At 43.3% G+C, this 24107-nt stretch overlaps 1 protein-coding gene across 9 annotated transcripts in view; it reads left to right on the top strand.

Moving 5' to 3' along the window:
* FAM184A (family with sequence similarity 184 member A) overlaps positions 1–24107 on the top strand; it is a 670286-nt gene that overhangs the window by 451542 nt on the left and 194637 nt on the right. For all 9 annotated transcript variants that reach the window (XM_069235390.1, XM_069235388.1, XM_069235387.1 and 6 more), the window contains one exon: positions 8473–8594. In XM_069235390.1, coding sequence (XP_069091491.1) covers positions 8473–8594 — 122 coding nt within the window. The remainder of the gene's footprint in view (positions 1–8472; positions 8595–24107) is intronic.

The raw sequence follows: 24107 nt of genomic DNA, 5'->3' as shown, positions 1-24107 counted from the left end.
TATAGGCACCACCCCAGCGCGCGTATGTAATTTCTTTTCCTTCCACGCCAGTTTAGAGCAGGTCCGGATACAGCTACCCTTTTTTCAATGTTTTTGTCGAGGATTTTTTCGATTGTCGGTGCAATGTCTTCGAGAAAGACTGGATTTAAACCGTGTGGTGCATGTCATTGCACCATGTTGGTCACGGATCCACACCAGGTTTGTCTCGGGTGCCTCTAAGTCATGCTCCGATTGTCAAGCTATGGCCCTGAAGGCCGTGAGAGAGAGATCTCTCAAACTTCTAGCGGCCCGGCAGCCGTCTTACGTTAGCGCGACTCCGAGGAGGTCTGGTCCCGCTCTATGAGGAGGTCGCGGCAGCGCTCCAGGAGCCCCACGTCATCTTCCTCTCATTCAAGGTCTTCGGGCATTCAGGTAAGAGGCACAAAAAGAAGAAGTCCAAGCGGACTTCGACTTTGCCATGCCTGTCGGCCGACGAGGCATCTAGGGAACGTCGACGTTCTGAACTCGGCTTGCGGAGCCGTCACCAGGACTGACTCTGCGTCTTCCCACCTTTCTGGGAACCGGAGCGACCCCCATTCAAATTAAAGAATTTTACAAGGCTATGCGCCTTGTTTTTGAGTGGCAGCACCCTTGCGTGGGTCTTCGGGCCCCGTGGAGCCAGCAAGGGCCCCCTCAATTCGATGCCGGCGGCTTCGACCTCGGCACCATTGGGGATCCCAGGATCAGGACCGGTGCCAGGTTCTCACAGTCGACCTCCTCCAGCGCCAGGCCCGACGTCGACACTCCCTCCACCACGGCGCCCACTGGTGGTGGTAGCCCCATCCTCATTCCGGATGATCCAGAGCCGGAACAACATCATACGACACAGATTCTGACTTCGACAGCGGTGATTAGGCAAAGATCAGTGACTGAGGCTTATTCAGAACAGAAAGGCACAGGAGAGGAGTGTGAGGGGTCTGAGGGCCCTTTGGAATATGGATTGGAGCATGAACAGGACTGGTATGAGGATCTAGGGGAAGCCAGTGGACTGGCTACGTCTCCAGATGCTGGCATGCTCTCTCGTCCCGCTGTGGCTACGGAGGAGGGGGCATCTTATGCCATGGTGGTGCATAGGGCAGCTGAGGTCTTGGACCTAGATTTGCCTACGGTGCCAGTCAGGACTAATCTCATGACGGAGATGCTTCTGCCTGGGGTTGCTACATGAGAGCCGATGTTACCCTTCAATGAAGCCCTCACAGATGTCTTTCTGGGAACATGGTCCAAACCCAGCACAGGGGCTCCTGTGAGTAGGGCAATCGCCCGCTGCCATAGACCAGCTCCAAACGACCCTAGTTTCCTCACCCAACACCCCACCACGGAGAGCTTGGTCCTCCAAACCTCCATTTTCCATGGTGCCTTTCTTTCTGCCCCCCCGGATAGGGAATCCAAGAGGCTGGACCAACTTGGAAAAAAAATGTTTTCTTCCTCCAGCCTGGCATTGAGGTCGGTAAACACCTCCTCAGTTGGGCTGTTTTTGCCATACTTTATGGGATACAGTGGCACAAGTGCTGCCCCAGGTCCCAGAGGGCGTACGGGACACTCTCACCAAAACTGTGAAGGATGGGAGAGATGCAGCCAGGTTTACCATCAGGTGTGGCTTGGACACAACCGATTCGCTGGGCAGAACGATTTCATCGACAGTGGCCCTCCGATGCCACGCCTGGCTACGTTCCACAGGCTTTTTGGGGGATGTCCAGTCTAGCTTGATGGACATGCCTTTCGATGGCTCTTGCCTTTTTGGTGAGAAGGCAGACTCTGCGCCTAAGAGGTTTAAGGATTCTCGAGCTATGGCCAGATCCTTGGGCGTCTCAGTGCCCGCTCGCCAGCAGTCTGCCTATCACCCCTTTCAAGGCTTTGGAAGGGGCGCGGTACCATGCCAACCACAATTAGCCACCGTCCCCCAGCTTCACAGCATCCCGTGTGTCAAGAGGCCGTATGTCTCTGAGCGTGGCTGGAACACCAGGGCATAACCCTGGTGGATCAACACCTGGCAGGTTCTCTGAACACCAGAGCGGACTAACTCAGTTGGCAATGCTTAGCAGATCACAAATGGTGTCTCCATTCGGAGGTGGCGCAGGTCCTTCAGCAGAGGGGAGAGCCTTGGTTAGATCTGTTTGCCTCCGAAGACAACGCGCAATGTCAGCAGTATTGCGCGTTGGAGTTTCCAAGGCGGCTATGGCTAGGCTGATGCTTTTTGTTACGAGTGGAGTTCAGACCTACTGTACACCTTTCCGCCCATACCACTTCTGCCCAGAGTTCTCAAGAAAATCAAGAACTACGGGGCCCAAGTAATCCTAGTGGCTCCGGATTGGGCACGAAGAGTCTGGTATGCAGAGCTTCACAAAATGAGCATAAATCCTCCAATCAGGTTGCCTCTTCAGGAGGATCTTCTGTCACAGCAGTAGGTGAAGGTTCTCCTCCTGAACCTGTCAACTGTGCGGCTTCATGCATGGAGATTGAGCGACGGCAGTTGGCGGTTTATGACCTCCCTCCCGAAGTCTGTAATGTCATTCTGGCAGCCAGGCATCCCTCTACCAAGACGGTTTACGTCTGCCATTGAAAGCGTTTTGTATTATATTGCACAGAGAGGTCTATTGATCCCCTTTCTTCTTCATTTTCTAATATCCTTCGTTTCATTCTGACACTCGCCCAACGGGATTCCTCCTTAGAGACTCTTAAGGGCAATCTTTCTGCCTTATCAACTTTTCTTTGATTGCCTGATCAACATTCTTTGTTTAAGTCTCCTATTGTACAGAGATTCCTAAAAGGGCTTGTAGATATGTTTCCACCTACTCCTTTTGTTATGCCCCAGTAGGACCTTAATCTGGGCCTCACTTTTCTTATGTGTGCTCCTTTTGAGCATTTACATTATTGTCCTCTCCGGCTGCTCACTATCAAAACAGCCTTCTTAGTGGCGATCACATCTGCCAGGAGAGTAAGTGAGATGCAGGCTTTATCATCAAAACCTCCGTATCTCACGATATATCCTGATAAGGTAGTCCTCAGAACTTGTGCCTCTTTCCTCCCGAAGGTGGTGACCCGTTTCCATCTGGGTCAGAACATCACCCTGCCCACCTTCTTTGCTCCACTGCATCCCTCTAAGGAAGGGGAGCGTCTCCACCATCTGGACCCAAAAATAGCATTGTTGTTCTACCTTTACCGCACAAAAGAGTTCTGGGTGGATGACCAACTCTTTGTGGGGTACTTTGTTGCAAAGAAGGGTCAGGCAGTCCAGAAAAAAACCATTTCACTCTGGGTTGTTCTCTGTATTAAAATCTGCAATACATTGGCTAAGACGCAGCCTCCTGAGGGCTTGACAGCTCACTCTACAAGGGTGAAATCTGTTACCACGGTGTTAGCTCGAGGCGTGCCGGTTCTAGACATCTGCCAGGCGGCAACGTGGGCTTCCTTGCACACGTTCGCAAGGCACTACTGCCTAATTAACCAGTTGAGGAGAGATGGGCATTTTGCTTGCTCGGTCCTACAGGACTTCCTTGCATAAAGTATATGTCCACAGCCCACCGCCAGGAGGTTATGGCTTGTGTATCTATTCTAAGGTAAGGAATCTGTAGCTTGAAGTCTCTATCAGATGAACAAGTTACTTTTCTTCGGTAATGAATTATTTAGTAGAGACTCTATCTAGCTGCAGATTCCTTACACCCACGCCTCCCCGCTCTGCGGATATATAAATATATTTTCATATTTTTACCCTTTTTCGAGGGAATGTCTTTTTGCCCAGACAATCGGAAAAAGTTGGTTCTTCCATGACTGCGCTTCTGGTGTGGGAAGTTGTGACGTACGCTCGGCGGGTGGTGCCTATATAGAAGACTGTGATGTCACAGACGGCTCTGACGACGCCAGGCGGAGCCGGACGACGCACACGGATCCGAACTACGCGACCTGACAGTGCGCGCAGGGTACTGCTCAGCAGAAAAATTCTGGACTCGAAGCTGGCACCAGGGAATTCCAAGGTAAGGAGTCTGCAGCTAGATAGAGTCTCTACCAAATAATTTGTTACCAAAGTTAAGTAGCTTGTTCTTTAAAGTCAATGGGAGTCTCAGTTTTCACCTTTCTTTTTGTATTACAATGCTCTCCCACGTTATCTGTAGAACACATCTGTGCACTCCAGAGCCAGCTGACAGTGAATTCGACCAAAGTGGCAGCTGGATCTCACTCTGTTTAACCTGTAGTCGTCCTACAGGTTACATTGGACACAACTCTGTCACCGACTATGTTCAACTTGAGCCACCTGGTGGAGGGATGGTACCTGAATCAGTCATTGCCACACTGCTCCATCAGTATTACAGGCTCTCTCGGCAGCTTTGTGTACTTTATTCCCGTGCCCCCCAAGGGCCACTAGGCAACTGCACTCATGGCACCGCCTTAGAACCAGCTTGTTGGCTGAATGATGGCTTGCTCTTAAACTGACCAGTGTTATTTTTAAAACTTTAGCCCATTAAAAAATATTTGCCTATTTAAGAACTTTTTTAAAAATATTTCTTTTTAAAAAAAAATCTATTTAAAAATATTTGCTTATTTAAAAACTTTTGCAAGTGTCTACTTACAATCCCGTTTTTGAATGAAGATGAAATAATTCTTTCCTGGCCCCATTTACTAAATTTCAGTCTTTGCGTACATTCTTTTTGTAGCTTTAGTTCTATTTCAAGATACAGTAACAGCAATAATCACATAGAGCTGCAGTGTTTCACTGCATAGTGTTTGGCAGGCCAGGGTTACAAGTGAGAACAAAGGTTCAAGGTGCAAATGCCATGAGTGGGAATATTATGTCACCAGAAACTTAAGGCCAAATGTACGAAGCACTGTTCACAAAATGCTGTTCGCAATTTGCGACCATTATTTTTTGTGACCATTATGCTAATTTTCTATCCGACCTATGTACTTCTAGGTTGGTTTGCAGAATACAGATTCATGGTGGGTTGCAATTCGATCTACGCCATGAATGTCTATGAGGTAATTCATATATCGTGACACACTATGAATTGCAGCCATGACAGGGATGGTTTTAGGTAAAGCATTTTAAAAAAAAATGCAACCTTTTGTCCTTAAATGAAAACGAAATGCATTTGAGAAACAAAATGATTTTTTTGACAACATTCATAAAGGAGAAGGGGTCCCTTGAGGATCCCTTCCCATTCACGAATGTGTTACCACTAGATGTGAATCCATCCTATTCTGAATTGCTTTTTGAAAGGGATGCCAAAAATACACCTCTTCCAAATACCAATTCGGTATTTGGGCACAAACGCAAATTGTGATTCGGTAACGTGTTGCCTAATTGCAATTTAGGTTTCGTGCATATCAAAAAGCAGTTTGCAGTTGCATACGGCCCCATTCTGTGAATTGGACCTTTGTCAAACACAAAAATGCTTTGTACTTATGGCCCTATGTCCTAGAGTCCCGGCAAAATTACAACAACTGTGCTCTGACTGATGCTAATTCATAAAACCAGGACTAGCAATCTCTACACTTATTTGGGGTCAGCACAGCTTTGAATTTGACCAAAAGCAGATACATCATAAATAATAGTCTAGTAATTTGTTTCTGAAGACCGCCTCAGACCCCCAAGATGTCACATGTATCAGTGAGGTGAATGTTTTAGTATTAACATGTAGACCATTAGGCTTCTTAGCCAGTTAGACACTGTGGGATTGGGTCCTTCATCCAGGTCTAAGCTACCTTACACTCGGCCAGCTCTAAAGACAATGCCAAACGTTTCCTGACTTCTTTAGAGATATCTTGCATACACAAATAAGAGTGAAACCAGAGGAATAGGAATAGGAATAATCATGGACTTAAGTATGTTTGAAAGACGTAATTTCTGGTAATTCCTTACATCTGCACAAGTCCAGGCCGTATGTTTGAAGTAAGCTGACAGATAATTGCATCCAAGACAATTCACACTCAAAGATGGATCACATTTCTGAATCTTTATGGGGACTTAAGACCCACCTTACACAGATTTGAAATGTAGTAATCGGTGTCTTTTATTTAGTTTTAATTCTGCTGAACTTGTTCACCGCAGACATTTTATTGCTCATCCGTGACCATTTCACCCAGATCTGTCTACCACAATTTCTTAGCACTCATTTCAGCACATACTCTACATTCCATAAAGTTTTTTCATATGTATACTATAACCATCAACATGTTTCAAAGGCTGCTGTGATCAAATACACAATATGAACTACATTTAATAATCTGAGATTTCACATATATCTTTGACATTTATCTCCTGTGGTCTCTTATTCATTAGTAAACATATTCAAAAAGGTATTCAATAAAACGCATAATAACATATGTCTCTTGCAACATGGCCACACTTGCACCGTACTATTTGAGTTATGTCACCTTTTTTAGCATCATCCAGACCCCCTATGTACCAGCTCATAAGTCAGATATCTTCAAATGATGCTACTGGAGGCCTTCCATAGTAATCCTTTTCAATATGAGAAAAGAAGTCCTGCCCCTGAGCATGCCCCTGTTACACCAGTCCCCACTCTGAACATGTTGCCATGGAAAACGATCAGTGTTAAACAACTTGACAAAACTGCAGTAACACCCCGGAGCACAACTGACACTACAACATTTAGTGCTAACCACAAAATAGATTCACACATCACGGTGTCTGCCTGTACTGAATACTTTGCTGCTCCATTCAGAAGCCATCTGGTGAACCAGCAGTCATCCCACTCTGTTATGGAAGACATTGATCAGATGTGGTGCGCCCACCTCCGCATTTGGAATAGAACTCAGTGATACACCCAGCAAGTCAATGATGCCCAAAGTCTCCCCTTCTCTGGGACTGTGGCCTGAAACCCTTACTGAGTGAGCGGGCCTTCTTGTTGGAACAAGAGGCCTCAAAGCTTCCAAGTCTTAAAAGTTGAGCTAGATAGGTCAGTACTACTAAATTTCCTGAACAGTGTAGGGTGGTATGTACACATACATATAGAATCTACCTGTACCCCGAGTAGGGAATGACAGCTCTAGTATTGTAGCGTTAGGCGAATCAGAGTTCACACACTAGCATTTGAAATGAGCAAAACAATAGGAACCCACACAAAGTGCACTTAGTCTTTCCTCCCCCAATAGTCTATGGCTAGGTGCTACCTGATGGTGCTATAATTTAATCTTGGGAGTTGCAGTTGCAGTGGCTTTGCTGCACTTCTCCAGACCTTAACAACTCAATCCTGAAGAAACAAGTTGTCTGGTACCAGGACAACGATGATTTTGCAAGAGAGTATTTTACCTTTCCAAATTACATGCATCAGCATAGGGGAAGTAGCCGCTGGTAAAGTGCCTCACTACTTCATTGGTAGGAAGAGGCGCATCACTTTCCATGGCAACCAAGACCCTGTATTCAGCTATTGGCTGCTCCTCTTATTGATGAAATCTAGTGTCTCCTGTGGGATAGGTGCATTTTTCCACCGCAAGTGAATGAGCCATTTGCAGAGTCACCTTGTTTTGATGGTGTCAGACTGTGCCCAGGCTTACACTGATGACTGTTGCATGGACAAAATATGCAGAGTTTCTGCAGACGAGATGTTTCAAACGGTTGTTGACATTAAGCGCATGGCTTATAGCAGGAATGTTGTGCATGACCTACCTAAGCTGCAGAGGAGAGAGAAAAAGAAAAGAAGAAAAAGCTAAAATGAGATAAAAAAGGAAGAGGGCTGTAGTCCTCTTGCATAGGAATGTGTTAAGTACTGGATTCCATTAGGTCGAAAACAGGGGATATGCAAGGGCACAAATGCACCCAGTGTAGGTACCTGCACAAATATGGTATGAGCACATAAAGATCTGTTTTTAATAGTCTAAAAATTAGTTTTCGGTCATCCCTCTAGCTGGAATGTTACCCTTCCTCTGAAATGGAAAACTAATAGACCGTAGAGGTTTATTATTACGCAGAAAGTGATACAAACAGAAAAAGACCACGAGGCCTATTTACTTTGTCTAATCATCTCCCCAACTCTTGCAGCACCATGTAGATCCGTTTCTGCTTTCTAAGAGGAGACCAATTCCAAGCAGAAGTTTCCGCTTTGAGCCTTGTATTATTACCCATGAGTTTCTGCCTCACTTCCCCGTCTTGGACCGATGTAAAGGTGTCCTTGGTGAAAGCCCAGCCAGATGTGTTCATGATTAAGTCATTGTTGCTTTCCATAAACAAGGGGTTGTCGCTTTCTGTGATCTACAGCCAGTTTAAGCATGGAGGTTTTCTTAGTGAGCTGTTATTCTACTTATTTTAGCGCGTGCACAAGATTGTGGTAGTAGTCATGTGGAAAGTCGTCTTTTTTTGTAAGAAAAGCCCATTTTCATCTCTGATACCACCGATGATTATTCCAAGGAAAGCGCATGAAATTGACTCTTTTACAAATATGTGCAAATCGTTACTTGGTCTGTGTTTTTATCATGCAGAAAGAATTAGAACAGGAGAGACAGCAGCATGAAGCAGTACTTTCCAACACACGCGAAGAAGAGAAATTCAAAATAGATAAAATAGCTCGTGACATGGAATTGAAATGGACGGAAAATCTCAGGTACTTTTTTGATGTATCTTCCTGGAATATAACTTGTACCTGTACATAGCACTATATTTTAAACGGTATGGGAATTTCCTACTGAACTTGATTGTGTGTATCTTCTTGGCTTATGTGGAAACTTGCCTGTCCGATTCCGTAAGTAAAACAATAGAAAGTGAGAACCTAGGTTAGCAGAACATTAGAGCATTGCAGAGTGAGGGATATCCATTTCTCTTTCAAGTGGATACAAATAACTCAGATAATTAATGATGCGATTTACTCCACAGTGCAGAGTCCTTGCACTTTGTAGAGGCATATTAAAGTGCTTATCCGTGCCACGCTATATTTTCTTGCACTTTTAAACTTTTTGAAATGGCTCCTGATTTTGTGTGCATCTGGCACAGTGCCTCAGATGGACGATAAATTGTCTATGGTTTGACTACAAATCAATTACGACTACCTAGTCAGAATTTGAGATTGCCATTGGCCAGCTCTCATTCTTTGCAGCTTCTCCATGGCATTTGATTATTTTTCTAACCCTAAGTTACTTTTGAACTCCTGTCATGAAAATACTTGGGGGTAGCAAGCAGAGGATCCCATACCTTGTATACTTTTGTCAGACAGGAAGATTTTTCTATTTATAACACTAGACATTGACCTTGTACTTCTTTTTCTAATTTCCTGTTTAGTGAACCTGGTAAACAATTTGTGTTCTTAAACATTTTAAACTGTGCAGCAGTGGGAGAGGGTTGGATGCCTGTTTCCCTGGTTTAATGTCTCACCACTACTCGTTTAGGAAGCACTAATTGAAACATACGCTGAATGTTACATTGTGTTGTGATTAGTTGCCCTATGTGAGCTTTTTGGCATCTGTACAACATTGACTTATGACCTTGAGTAAGTACCGTTTATACATCTGTCTCTATGGTGAGATGGACAAATAACAGCCTACTTGGCATGATCTTTATTGCCTTCAAGAATGATGCCTTGGAGAGATATAGGAAAAATGTCTTTAAGTTCCACATCACAGTTTTAATAATTCATCTCTCATAATTGCTTCATTACAATCATCAAATGCACGTCATTTAGCGGTGATCCCCAACTTAAGTGGCGGTCTGAAGAGCCCCAAGAGACACAGCCTTGTCGTACAGTTTCCAACATTCGAACAGAAGGTGTTGCCAACAGTATGAAACCCCAACATATGCGGGTTACTTCAAAAATTCTGATGTACATGTGGCAGACCAGGTGCACCGTTCAGGCACATAAAGCCTGACTGAAAGCTTGAATGCTTCCCAAAATTGTGACAGAGCAGAATTGCCAATTTGAATATTACCAGTTGAGCCTACACAAAGCTCCATTTTAACAGCTCTGAGAAAGACCTGTATGAATATTGTCCCCAATAAGGAGGTTGAAATGCACAGGTATCTCTTTGAGGTGCAAAATGAACATTGTGGTATCATAAAATGGACAATATGAACTTTACTTCAAGCGAACATGTCCAATGCCTGAGCCAAAACGTTGTTTGCCCTCATTTGCAATATTAGTTGGTGTTATCTCCTCATCATGTTGGGCAGGAATTCAATATTACAAACAAATATTCATATGTTTAGTTGTTGCCAGGCACCCATGTTCTCGAAATATATGTGTGTATCTGAATTGGAAGGCTTTGTTTAATGTTGCTGTGTTTCATTGTGTATAAAAGATAACAACTATAATATATGTGCTGGAGTTTCAGACAAAGTAAAAAGTATTTTTGAAATAATGTAATACAACACACTGAATGAAGCCCTGGTGTTGATTATGATTGATGGCAAGTGAGGACACTATTTGCAGCCAGTTATAAACTGAATATCTCCTTCATAAGCCTGAAGAGGATCCCCCATAATATTACAAGATTACTTGCAGACAGCCCCAAAATACATACACAACTCTCCTTGAAAGACTCCCTCCAACATCATAAAAACTGTCTTCATATCATCCAGAACTAGAGGTCCATTGCCTCCCTGAAACTCAAACCAACCAAGACAGAATTCCTAGTATTTGCCAGGAACAACAAACAAGAAACAGTACAAACTTAGCTCAATGAACTTGTACCAGCTCTTTCTTACAAATAAAGTAAAACCGGTTCTTTCAGAAAGCGACTTCAGAACTGGTGTGTAAACCCTCATACCCTTGCATCTGGATAGCGGGTTATATCCTGGTACGTGGCCTCCCAGACTCCACACTAGCACCCCTCAAGGGCATCCTACATACCACTGCAAGTCTCATTCAAGGCCGAAAAAATATGATGGCATCACGCTCTATCCTGGTGGAGTATCATTGGCTCCCCTTGCCGACCGGCACAATCTTCAAAAACGGCTGCATCATTTAAAGGCCATCAGACAAGCCCATTATCTCTGGTGTGTCTCTGCACACCAGCAGGTAGAACACCATAAGACTGGAGACTTAGAAGTATACAAAAAGAAAAAACAAGGCAGAAGGCATTTTCATCTATCCACCTAGGATCTGGAAGTACATCCCTGTATCCAACAGGACCACCCCAACGCTGCTTCAATTTAAGTTTAAGACTTTCATCTTTAAGAAACACTACATCACAATACATTACTGTCTACATCCCAGCTACCTCTGACGTTGACTTTGTTTGTCTTTGACCCTGTTCAGCACTCTGCTCCCCTGTGGCTATATTTGTGCCATAGAAATAACATATACATCCATATTGATACATATATACAGACTGAAGTGGCCTGCTCTCCTGGGCCCGGCTGTACTTCTACCCAGAGTAAAAGAGTATAGAGCGCTGGCAGTGTGTGATATTCCCACAGGATAATTGGATATCGGAGATGTTTGCAAGGGCCGAAGCGATGAGGCACTGAGGCAAGGGGGAGTGAGAGAAAGCGAAGGGAGGCATGGTAGAGTTTGATAGTGGGTACTCTGCTCAGTGACAACTAATCTGGAGCTCGGGGTGAAGCAGGACCCAGTGTTTTTGGTTTGGTAGTGGCAGTGGCAGAAAGAGAATAAGCAGAGTGGGACCCAGCGCAAGAAGCAGTTTTCTTACTATTGAGGGCCCCATTTAACAGAGGCTTTCAAAAGAGTTGTATTGTGGATGCAGAGAGAGACATGGGGTCCTAGAACAAATATATAGCTTCTGTAGAGACGGCAGTGACCACGCAGTAAGAAACCAACCAGAGGTACCCTAACTTTTACAGTTGTGTATGTGCGTCCGTTGTGAAGCAGGTGGCCATGGAATAACTCCTGGAGAATGAAGCTAGATATCAGAAGATTTGAAGCCTGAGCTTTCCTGGCATGTCCGTGTCAAGTGATTTGATGTCAGGGACATGCTTCTGGTGGATGACCCAGGGAACAAGGTTTCAATTAATATATCCTCCAAATGAGCAAATAAGAAATAGATGAGTAAAGGTACTTGAATGGGTATAGTGTTGGCTGAACTGATGACGTTAGTGCATTAAGAAATGATCACATGCATGCATAAAAAGGGAAGATTTTGGAGTGAACTGTACAAGATTTCATATTTTTCTGAAACTTAGCCTCGCTGTCTTGAAATGTAGACAAGAGCTGTAAGCCATTAATAAACAGATGGTCGTTCAAGAGCCCATGGCTCCCCTCTCCATCTTGACAAGAATGTGAGAAAGCATATGTGCGCTGCATCAGGTTGAACAATTGTTTTTCCATTTTGTATGTTTGCCACCATTTCATAATGTGTGTTTATTCTGGTCTCTTTTGCTTCAACTTAAGTTCATAAATTCACATATGCAGATGTGAAATGGGACAGTTCAGATGACTGTTTTTGCTTGTTCATTCAGAGAAACAAGAGGAAACCTGCTTATAAGATAGGAATATCTGTAGCAGATGTTCTGAGCACAGTTACAAAGGTCAATGAAGGTGTACACTTATTTTTCATAGCTTGTTTGTGTAGGCTTCATCTGTCCCACCTTTTAGCTGTTAACTGTGTGTATGCACTGATGATTCTTCTTCCGCCATGCATTACAATGTACATTTTTTGGCATAAAATATCTTTGTGCTAGTTGCATCTGTTAGAGTGTGGTATGGAACTTCAGGCTTCGCATCTTTCAGTTTGAACTTGCAATAAACTGCCTTCACGACTGTGACCATGTGTGGTCTCCTTCTTGACGGTACCTAATTTGTGCCTTCAAAAACTGGGGCCTCGTCCGGGATACACCAAGTCAATCCAGATGCACCACGGATGTCATGGTCAAGGGGTCATTTAGAGAACCGACTGACTTCGAAGTACGTACCTGCAGAGGGGATTGAATTTCCTGTGTTCACAGTCTGAAGGAATCTCCAGAACCTTCTGACACAAGGTTGACTGGGCTGGGTTCACCAGAACCTGAGACACACAGTTGTCAAGACCTGGTAAAATCTATCAATTCTGAATGATAACCGACGGGTGTAATATGATGATGGTGTGACGTTAAATGAGCAGTACATTGCGTTGTGCCTACTGATGTTCTTGAGAATTCATGTTTCACTGGCTAGAAGGGTAATCAGTAGTATTGTTATGCCAGTAGATCCTGTATACCGCATTGACACAGACAGGTGAGTATTAAAGTTCAAAATGGGTAGTTGTGCTTCCAAAGGAGTGGACAAAGTGCAACTATGTTTTGTGAAGGACACCCTCTACATGGGAAATTATGACAAAATAGGGCATGAAAACTGTATTGTTTTTAAAACAATGGCATAAATATACATCTCAGGAAGTTCTATTACAATTCCCATTAAATGGGATGTTCAGCTTTGATAAACTGACCTATTTGAGAGGATGCATGTGTGTTTGGGGATGAAAGAAAGTACGACTGTTACAATTTGATGTCCGGAACAAATGGAAAAAAAATGCATGACAGAGAGACTTTAAGGATAGTTTGAAGACAGAGAGAGTCAAGACAAGAGCTTATGAATAAGTTAAAAGGAGACAAGAGGGTGATCACATATCAAGGGACATAACTGTAAAACAAGAGGGAATGGTTCCCTCGCAGACAGTGACACCATCTTCCCATATGATGGAGGAGGATAAGGTGATAGAACAGTTGATAGAAAAAGGAGAGACAGGAAAACTCCTCCATACATATGTGAAGAGGATGAAACAGGGAAAGGAGAAGTACATGAGGAACAGAGTGGCAAAACTTTTTAATGAAAAAAAAATCCCAAAAAGGAAGTGAAGGACATAAAGACATTTGTGGCATAAGTAATGGATGTGACAGAAGGAGACAGAGAAATTGACTTTCCATCATTTTTTGTCCAATCCCTGTAACCCCAGGCCTTGTAATACTCGAGTATCAAATTATGGGACACCGGAAAAAATATAATAGGATGTTTGAAAGACTAGGTGCTGATGTACCTCTAATTTTACCATCTAGGTATACCTATATGGAGGAATATATACAAGGGGTTATTTCCAGCGAGGACCAAGGGAAAGAAACGTTATTAATATTTATTACATGTTTTTTCTATTATGCAGATGCTTAGGCCAGGAGTGCCCAGTTAAAAGATACTAACAATAGTGTAGATTCCACAAAAGTGTTCCAGGCTCCCCTAAGGGAGGTACCTGGATTTAAAGCTGCCAAGTCTCTCTTCTGTGTTCATTTTCCATGAACAAAACTGGAATGTGTGTCCTTTTCAAAGGATTACCTTGATACTCGGGATAACCCAGATGAATGGTATGCGAGAACAGAGAAAATATTCCGATTTACTTACCTTAGATGATATTGAATAAATATTTTTCTTGTATTTTGTTACCTGAAGAACTATGCAAGAGCGACACTGTAGTTTTTCTCAATTTTCTGACTGATAATGGGCATAAATTCTCCTGAAAGAAATTGCAATTGATTCAACAAGAGGTTGCCTGTTTAGGACACCTCCTGTTGAAGGGGGAAAGGAAGTTAGACCCAAAACAAATAAAAGTGAATTTGGATCTGAAACCTCCCACTACACAACAACAAGTGCACACCTTTCTAGGGATGGTGGAATACTATAGGCAGTAGATAACCAACTTCTCTTTACTTCTAAACCTCTATTGCAGCTCACACTAAAAAACACACCGCATCCACTCCCCTGGCCTGCGCCCCAGTAGAACAGTTTCATGCAGATAAAACAAGTTTTTTTTTAATTCACCAGTCCTAGGTATACCAGATTATTCCAAAGAATTGTATTTATTTGTTCATGAGAATGCTGGTAGTGTTTTGGGAGTACTCATGCAATATCACTGTGACAGAAAAAGACCATGTGCATATTTTTCTCTATTGTTTTAAAACATTCCTAAAGGACTGCCTTCATGTTTGAGGTCATTGTCAGCAACTGTCACAATATTGCAAGAGGCTGAGCCAATGTTTCTGGGTCATACTACACACATCCATGTTCCCCGCTCGTTGGATACCCTACTCAATAAAACGCAGACAGAACATCTAACAAATGCTCGCCTGGCCCATTCTGAACTGTTTGTTTACTCCCCATAGAAGGATACACAGGTGTAACACTCTCAATACAGCAACACTGTTACCTAAGGACCAGGGTGATAGCATGACAAATAACATGCATGGCTGTCTCCCTATAACAGAGGAGCAGACAAAAGGAAGAGTAGATCTTCAGGACACAACATTAGAGGAGAGGGATGGAGACCTTTGTGCAGATGGGTCATGTTTCAATTTGCAAAATGGGACAACAGTTGCTGCATATGCTGTCACTAGTTTGTGCACTGTTATAGAAACATGCAAGGTAGCTGAATTGTCTGCACAAGAAGCAGAATTGATATCATTGATCTGAATTTGTGAATTGAGTGTTGTATTGACAGTGAATATCTACACTGATAACAAGTACAATTTTCTATTAGTCCACAAATTTGGTAGATTGTGGGCTGAAAGAGGTTTCCTCACGTCTCAAGCTACTAAAATACAGCATGGTCAACTTCTAATGAGATTGCTGAATGCTTTACAATTTCCTAGGAAATTGGCAGTTGTCAAATGTAGTGGTCATAAGAAAATAGTAGATGATGTAGGCAGAGGTAATGCCTTTGCTGATTTAACAGCAAAAGAGACTGCACATAAACAACTTACATTAACTTATGTAACAAAGACACAGAAAAGTGAGGAAATTACTTTTCAGAAAAGGGCATTCAGGAACTACAACAGCAAGCAACTGAGTAAGAAGTGACCCAGCAGTTAGAGAAGAGTGTACAGGTTAATCTCTGTTAGAAAAATGGACAAAGTACACTATTTGTGCTGCCAGATGTATTATTACATCCCATGGTACTGATATGATGGTACATGGTCCAGTTCATGTAGGCCCGATGGAATAGTGAACATTATGAGCAAGTACTGGGAAGACTACAAGATAGGAAGGGTGGCTGAACAGGTGTGCAACACAATGTGACTAAGGGGTCTCCAACCCTTTCTGCACCTGCAGAAATACAATTTGAGCACCTCCAAATGGATTTTGTGAAAATGCCCCCGTCAAACAAATATCAGTATATTTTTACTGTAGTTTGTCTTTTCAGCAAGTGAATAGACAATTACCCAACAAAGAAGATTACACTCTCACTACTTCCAAATGCTTCTTGAAACAACAGTTTCCCAGGATCTGGTCTGCCTAAGTTACTGTCACTTGATAACGGGGTACATTTCCTGAGTAAAATGATGCAGTGGGTCAACAAGGCATTGAGGGTAACCCAGAAATTTCATTGCGTTTAACATCACTAAATGAGGTGTGGTAGCAGTGGTATGACGAATGCTGCAATTCCTAAAGCTCATATGTAAAGGGTAAGTAAATAAAGAAGCAACAGCGTGTAAATCTCAACGGGTGTGGCACTATGCTGCCTTGCTAGTGTCCAAAATGTGTGGGAAACCTTTCTCACACAACCACAAACTATACAAAAACACCTGGAGCACAGTAGGTTTTGTTAACAATACATTCAGCATATAAGTCCATAAGTATTCAAAAACAAGAGGGTTAATTTGAAAAGGTAGTGCATGCTTATTCAACAACCATACAGCAGCCAACACGTGTTTAGTCTGTTGACAGCTTGTTGAAGGCTGCAAAGATACAATCACAGAAGAAGAAAAAAACAATTGAGAATACATAATGCACTATAAGACTACACAAAAGATTGCAACTAATAGTGAAAACTACAGTTTGGTACCATACTGTCTGTACCTCACGTTATAGTTTCATATGAAGGCTGTCACATGCCCTGTGAAATAAGGTTCACACCTAAAAAGCGCACCCAAGTCCCGTGACTTAGAGACCGAAAGCCAAATTTAGACAAAGTAGAGGAATGAATGCGAGAGGCACGAACATAATAGACAAGTGTTCTGCTATGTAAGCAAGGTGAGGGCGAATGTGCAAAGAATGAATTATTACCTGAGGGCAGCCGTGTAAAACCTCCAAGGAAAAGAGAACCAGTATTATACAAAGTATTTTAGGAGTTTTTGTGCAAGGAATCAGTGGTTTGAACGTAGGTAATGGAAACATGTACCTCGGGAGGAAAAAGAGATACAGTAAATGTTACATTCTACCTGACCTAGGCGGTGCAAAGAAGAGAAATAATCAGGAAAAGGGCAATTAATACCTGTAGTACAGGCTAAGCAGGTACACATTGCCCTTTTCCTGAATATTTTTCTTCTTTGCATCATTTAGGTCGGGTAGAATGTTACGTTTCCTTTACCGATGTTCTTTGTTTTCTGGCATACGAACTCCTAAAATACTTTGTATATTACTGGTTCTCTTTTGAGGTAATAAATAAGTCATCAATAGACAAAATGTGTAAGCTGCTGTATGGTTGTTGAATAAATATGCACTACCTCTTCAACATAACCGTCTTGTTTTTGAATACTTATGGGCTCATACGCTGAATGTATTGTTCCTTACTGTGCTCTGGGTGTTTTTGTATAAATCATCAGTAGGAGCCATTGAGAGACACAATGATGTCATAAAGAACAAGATTCCTCAAATATGTGCCAAATGAACACTGACTTGGGGCTGTTTTGCCCTTGGCCCTTATAAGTATGCGCATGACCCTTGATGCTACCAGCAAACTGAGCCCCCATGAAATAGTAACTTGTAAACCACCGATGAGCTGAGGAGTGCCTCAAATGATTTTGACAACACGTCACTAACTGCTTGCTGAAAGACAATTGCATAACAAGTCAAGGACATCATCACCACACCGCTTGAAGGTCTTTGTCATGAACTATAGCCTGGTGAGTGGGTGATGATCAAAACATTTCAAAGAAACAACAGTCTGCTGCCTCGCTGGAAATGCCTGATGCAGATCCTGGTGGTGACCAACACTGGTGTACAGTGTGTGGGGTACAAGAATTCTATCCATTCTACATATGTAAAAAAAACACCTTCATGTGTGCCACCTCTTCTTATAGACTGCATTCAAGAGGATCAACCAGATCGCCATTGCCTGACCATGCCACAGCCTGTCCAAGAGGAACAGCCGCCATACAACCTTCGACCATAACCCCTGGTAAGTCCATCTTCTGAACCTAACCAACAATAGTATACTATTGATTCCAGAGTCGCAAAGAATTGGTGACCTCTCACAGCCTAGTGATAGTGAAGATGATGAAGGGGATGACTATTGTCAGGATAACAGAACCAACGGCCTTGATTCTACAATGATGCCTGCCAAAAGGCTCCATGTATTTTTGCTTACATTCCCCGACTGACACCATGAACAGTAATGGTGTCTAATGCCCTCCTGGTGCAGGATAAGGCGATAACTGAAATGATGGCTCGCGGGAGCAAAATGTTGAACAAGTGTTCAAACAGTAGTTGTATGTTCGCCACCATTTCATAACGTATGTTTGTTCTTATCTCTTTTGCTTCAACTTCAGTTCATATATGAAGATGTGAAATATCAGAGTTCCAATAACTGGATTTGCTTGTTTATTTTGAAAAACAAGAAACAAGTCAAACCTGCTCATAAGATTGGAACATCCGTATCAGATGTCCTGAGCACAAGGACAAAGGTCACTGAAAGTGTACGCTTTTTTGCCTAGCTTGTATCCATAGGTTGTCAACTGTTGAAACTTTTAGCTATTAACTGTTTGTATGCACTGGTGATTCTGCATGCACCATGCATTACAATGGAAACTATTTTGTATAAATATCTCTGTGCTGGTTGCATCTGACAGAGTGTTATGACGCTTCTGGCATCGCATCTCTCAGTTCGAACTTGCAATAAACTGTCTTCATGACTGTGACTATTTGTGGGCTCCTTCTTGACAGTACCTAATTTGTGCATTCACAACTGAGGGTGAGAGGGAGAAGAAAGTCCCCATTTTAGGTAATCCCGAGATGGTAAGTGATTTCTTATTGTCCAGGGAGGACTATGATGTTCAACCAGTGATATATGGGATTCTAGCTAGAACTCATTTGGCACCTAAGGCGCTGTGGCACTGAGACTGGTCTGAAATTATCCCCTAAATTAGGCAGGCGAGTATTGTGTGGCATGTTAGTGGTTCAAACTGTTACCAAAAGCAATAGTATGATGCTATGCATTTCCTTGAGATTGCACTGATTTGTTGATTCCAGTTGTCTCCTCCACCCCTTTTTTCAGAATTGGTATGGTAACTTATTGAAACTTTTTGCCTGAGAAATAATATTAAAGGCGATAGCTGGGGTTTGTTATCTACGTGATGGTATCTTCCTGCTATGACCTGTTATCTTTTCTGTTTGTGCAGAATTCACTTCTCATTCATTTAATGAAAAGATTTGCATCTTAAAATAAGCCTTTTCACAGAACTTCATAAAATTCTAAATTTGTGGTTCTTTACATTACATTATAAATCTCTGCTAGCAAGAACTCAGTGATTTGGCAGTGACAATTGTCTTGTTATCAAAACATTAAAAAGTTGGATTTGGAGTTGCCATTGCATATAAAAGATTAAAAAGACATTAAATATGCTGGAGATTCCTTGATGGTGTGGTGGTGGGGGTAGACTGCATCAACCACACTGCCCCAGGGCCCCAGGACACAGCCCATTCTACAAGCTGCATCAGGTGGGAGAAGCGTTATAAAGCGCAATTGTGCAGACCACAGTGCAGGATGCTGGAGATTCCTTGACGTTGTGCTTTAGAGGGCAGACTCCATCAACCACACTGCCCCAGGAGGCGGCCCTTGCTACAAGCTGCTGCATTAGGTGGTAGAAGCGCTATAAGGCCCAATTCTGCACACCACCGCCCGTGACGCTAGTGATTCCTAGACTCTGTGATAGTGGGGGTAGACTGCATCAACCACACTGCCCCAGGTCCCCAGGAGGAGGCCCTTGCTACAAGCTGCATCAGGTGGTAGAAGTGCTATAAAGTGCAATTGTTCACACCGCAACGTGTGTGGGGGTGTGCCTGGGCGCTGCGTCGGCGAAGAGCAGACCAAGAACGGGCTCGTCTGCACCCGTTCGCGGCCAGCTAAGGTTGGGCTGGCCCTGCTCTGTTGGCTGCAGTCCTTTTGGCTCTTTTTTTGTTTCACCTTTGGGCCATATTGAGACTCACTGATTGGGTAACATTTGGCCATGTTTTGCCCCTTCAAGAAGCTGTCATTCTCCAACAAGAACGCCGGGAATGGCTTTGTTTTTCTGCGTGCCCTAAACCAGCACTGGTCACCATATTGGTCTTCTGCTTCAAACTGTCCTGTGCATAGTATTTCCTTTCTGAATGAATTAAAGGGCCTTAGTGGTTGCAATTGGCAAAGGAAAAGCTGTTAACAAACTACAACAATTGATTCCTTCCTTGTCAAAGCATTCAGAGTCATTTTGAAGGAAATTGATTTGGCAGAGAGTCACCTGTCCCTGGGTCTTGGGGTATAGAGAATAGAGAATGGGGACACTGACAACTTAGAAGCCACTTTGCCTGGGGACATGAGTCAGGTTGGGGAGATGAAAATACTGGAGATGCCTAGTCTTACTGCAACACTGGGTGAATCCGCTTCTGAGCTTTCTCAGCCTAAGTCAACCACAGTATTTTCTCCTATGGCCCCCTTTTCCTTGGCACGCTTGCCTGTTGCCAACCGAAAAGGGAAAAGACGGACAAACCTTAGAATTTTTCCTAAATCCATCAGGCTCACCTGGCCCGGCAAATGTTGTTGTAATTCTTCTACTGTTCCTTCTTTTGGCAATACTCCTTTGACTCCTGCTTTGCTCAAACTGGTGGATTCCTTCAAAGAGCTATTATCACCACTGTGAAAAAAGCTGGTTAAGCTGGAAGAAGACATTGGGAAAATTACTGGTTTTTGCCAGAATGCGCAGTCATGTTGCCAAAGAGCCCTATATCTTGACCCTGGGTGATGTCAAGTCTTGTTCATGTTCTGGCCCTACTTATTTACTTCCAAAGATTTGTGTAGCCCCATGGATAGCCCATAAGGGCCGGAGCTCTGCTGCGGCTGCCCCTACTTTAGCTTTGGGGAGAACAGAGCCTAGCTTGGCATCACTCAATAGAGCTTCTCCTTATGTATCTCAGGTCTCTTATTCCACATCACTGTTGCTGATTATTGACCGTTCTCCCCCTTGCTGTCCCTATACTGTTGTTTTGACCAGGATGTCCCCCGGGAAAGGATCCCAATTTGGAGACCTTTGATCAGCTTCGTAATTAGGTGTGCCATTGGCTCACTAGGCATTCCAGTTTCGATCTGCGGGGCCATCAGAACAAGATAATGGTGCACCATGTGGCCTGGATTGGGCCTTCCAGCAAGGAAATTCAGGGGGACTGTGTTGTTATTAAATGTAGATACCCTTTTCTAGCTAAGAGTATCCTTGCTTCAAGGCTCCAGGGTTGTATCGTGGCTGGAAATCATAATATCTTATCACTTGTATTTTTTTTTTTTACAGAACCCCTCATCTGTCTAATTCTCGCTCCCCAGTATTGGGCCAGGTTAGATGTAGAGCTCTGGAAGATTGACGATGATTATGTACAAATAGATTTGCGCCTTTGTCAGATTTAAATGCATGGATTGACTTTGTCTGAGTTCTTGGAACCCACAAGGGTCTTTAGACAAGAGTTATTTTAGGTAGGGTAGGTGGAGTGGGCCTTTTGAGAGTTGTAATGCTCTTACCTTGTCACAGACCTCCCCACCTGACACATCTGCATTCATGCAGGGTCCTTCAGAAAAAATGGGTTTACAGTCATCTCATCTCAGAGTTAATGGGCTTGTAGTAGGTTAGGTGGAGGGTGTAGTCCAGGGCAGGGGCCAGGGAGCTGTCGGAGTATTTCTCTCTAATTACTTCTCTCTTATTAGTTGGAATGTGGCGGGTCTCAAAGATAAAGCAAAGAACCCTGATTGGGTCGCTTTTATTGATAAATTTGATTTGGTGACATCAATATTCTGTTCCCCTATCAGTATGGCTTTCGTCCTGGGCTAGGTACGGTGGAGCAGTGCTGAATCTGATAGTGAGTAAGTATACTACTGCCCACCGAACCTACCCTTTATGGACCGGTCATCAGCCTTTGATCAGGTAAATAGAAGCAAATTCCGGATGACTTTGCTTGATCTTGCAGTCAAAATTTCCCTTGTTCATTTTCTGCACTCTTTGCACAGGAACTTGAGTGCTAGGGTGTGGTGTGGGCAGATGGGAGAACTTTCAGATGTCATTCCCCTGGCTAGTGTGGTGCGCCAGGGTTGTGTTTTGGCGCCACCACTATTTATTTACATAAATGATCTCTCCTCCCAGCTATCTGCCTCAATCAAGGACGTCCCCGTGATTGCAAATTCCCTTGTCCTGACGTTATTATATGCCGACGGTGTGGTGTTAATGGCCACGACATCATGTGCCTTGCGCTCCTGGGGTGACGCAGTTGTCACATTCATGGGTAACCTTGATATGAAGACTAACTTCGGGAAATCCCATATAATTGCATGTGGTCAAGGACGAAAAAGTTTGACTTCCCTGGGGGTGCAAGGGCAGCAGTTAGGCTCCTTTGGCATCTTGTTTGATGTAAACAATTATTGGCAACCGCAGGTGAATAGTACGAGAGCGAAATTAGGCACGGCGACAGGCTGTTTATCAAATCTTCATTGGAAGGGCAGTAGGAGCACCATCTTGCCATTTTTAAAGATCTTCAGCTTGCAGTGTATCCACATGGCCACCTATGGGGCTGGGGTGTGGGGTTATCATTACCCCTCTCCCCTTGCAGGTAGAGGAAAATTGGATTTGTAGACTCCTAATGAATTTGCCACCCCCCAGTTCTAATTTTATTTTGCACTCTGAGCTGCATCTGGATTACATCTCTGACCAGATTAGGTTGGACCCCCTAAACCTGTGGGTGAGTGTATGGTCCAATAAAGATGCTGCTTTTAATAAAGAAGTTATACGTAACTGTCTAGCTCAGGACAAGGGACTGTCCATTCTGTGGCTGAGTTATATTAAGAAGTCCCTGGCTTACATTGGCCTCGAAGATCTGTTTCTTGCACCGGAGTCCATCCGCAAGATAGATAAGAGACAGATAAAGTCCTGTTTTGAAGAAATGGTGCTCTCCCAAAGAATAGATGATGCTTTGCAACAGAATTTTGTATGCAACTTCTTAGTCACTCTCTTGCACGGTGTACTGGCACTATATTTAACTTTGGAGCTCACATGCTGAGAGAGGTTACTCCTCTTTCGTTTCAGGTCAGGCACGGTGTGGTGCTCCCTGTGTTTCACAGATGGGGATAAGGTTTGGGACGCCAAGCTGCCCCCGTCCCTGTGATGGGACGGCAGCACAGTTATTGCTGCGTTTGAGCTTTTTCTGCACATTTTATAGTAAATTCTTTCGTCTCCACCTCAAGCATATTTTGAAGCCGTTGGTCTTCAAAAGGTACAGAGATACTTTACTGTATTTGTAATTGTTAGGTAATCAGCATGCTTGCTACAGTGTCTTTTCCTTAAAAAAAAAAAATCTATTTGTATTAGGAAGTCCATGGAGGGGTAGTTGTATTTAGATATTCTGAGGGTTGTGTTCCCTGGAAAACTGCTAATGATATGGTTGGTAGCTGTTTTGTGATCTTATGTCAGATAAATGTTATGTAATTTAATGACTTGTATTGTTTTGTATTTGGCTTTTAACTACGGTTCTTGTATCTTTTTATTATGATGGTTTGTATGTTTTATTGTGTATCTTTTATGGCCTTTTACGAAGATCTAATTAAGGTTTATTGAATTGAACTGACATTGAAGGCCAACATATAACATGGTAAAAGCTCTGCATAGATGGAGGAACAGTTCCTCTCAGTGAGCTCTAGGAAGAAGCCCGATTTCATTTATTGTCTTGTTCTTCTAACACACTTTCAAGTATTAGGACACCTACCCCAGACATTAAAAGAGAGAAGCAACAGAGGGTGCACTAGCAGTAGAGTCTCTGGTTAACCTAGATCCTGAAACAAACTTGACTCAATGATCAGGGCCCCTCCTCTTCACATTTGAGTGGAAGGAGTCATTGTAATCCACAACGTAGAGGTACAGAATGACAGCATAAAATGATTCCTCCAAAGAAATACAGGAAAACCTCTTCTGTAGATGGAAACAA

This window comes from Pleurodeles waltl, chromosome 5 (assembly GCF_031143425.1).
Source record: "Pleurodeles waltl isolate 20211129_DDA chromosome 5, aPleWal1.hap1.20221129, whole genome shotgun sequence".
Lineage (NCBI taxonomy): Eukaryota > Metazoa > Chordata > Amphibia > Caudata > Salamandridae > Pleurodeles > Pleurodeles waltl.
The sequence above is the reverse complement of the archived record's forward strand: the minus strand, read 5'-3'. Positions and strand labels throughout refer to the sequence as shown.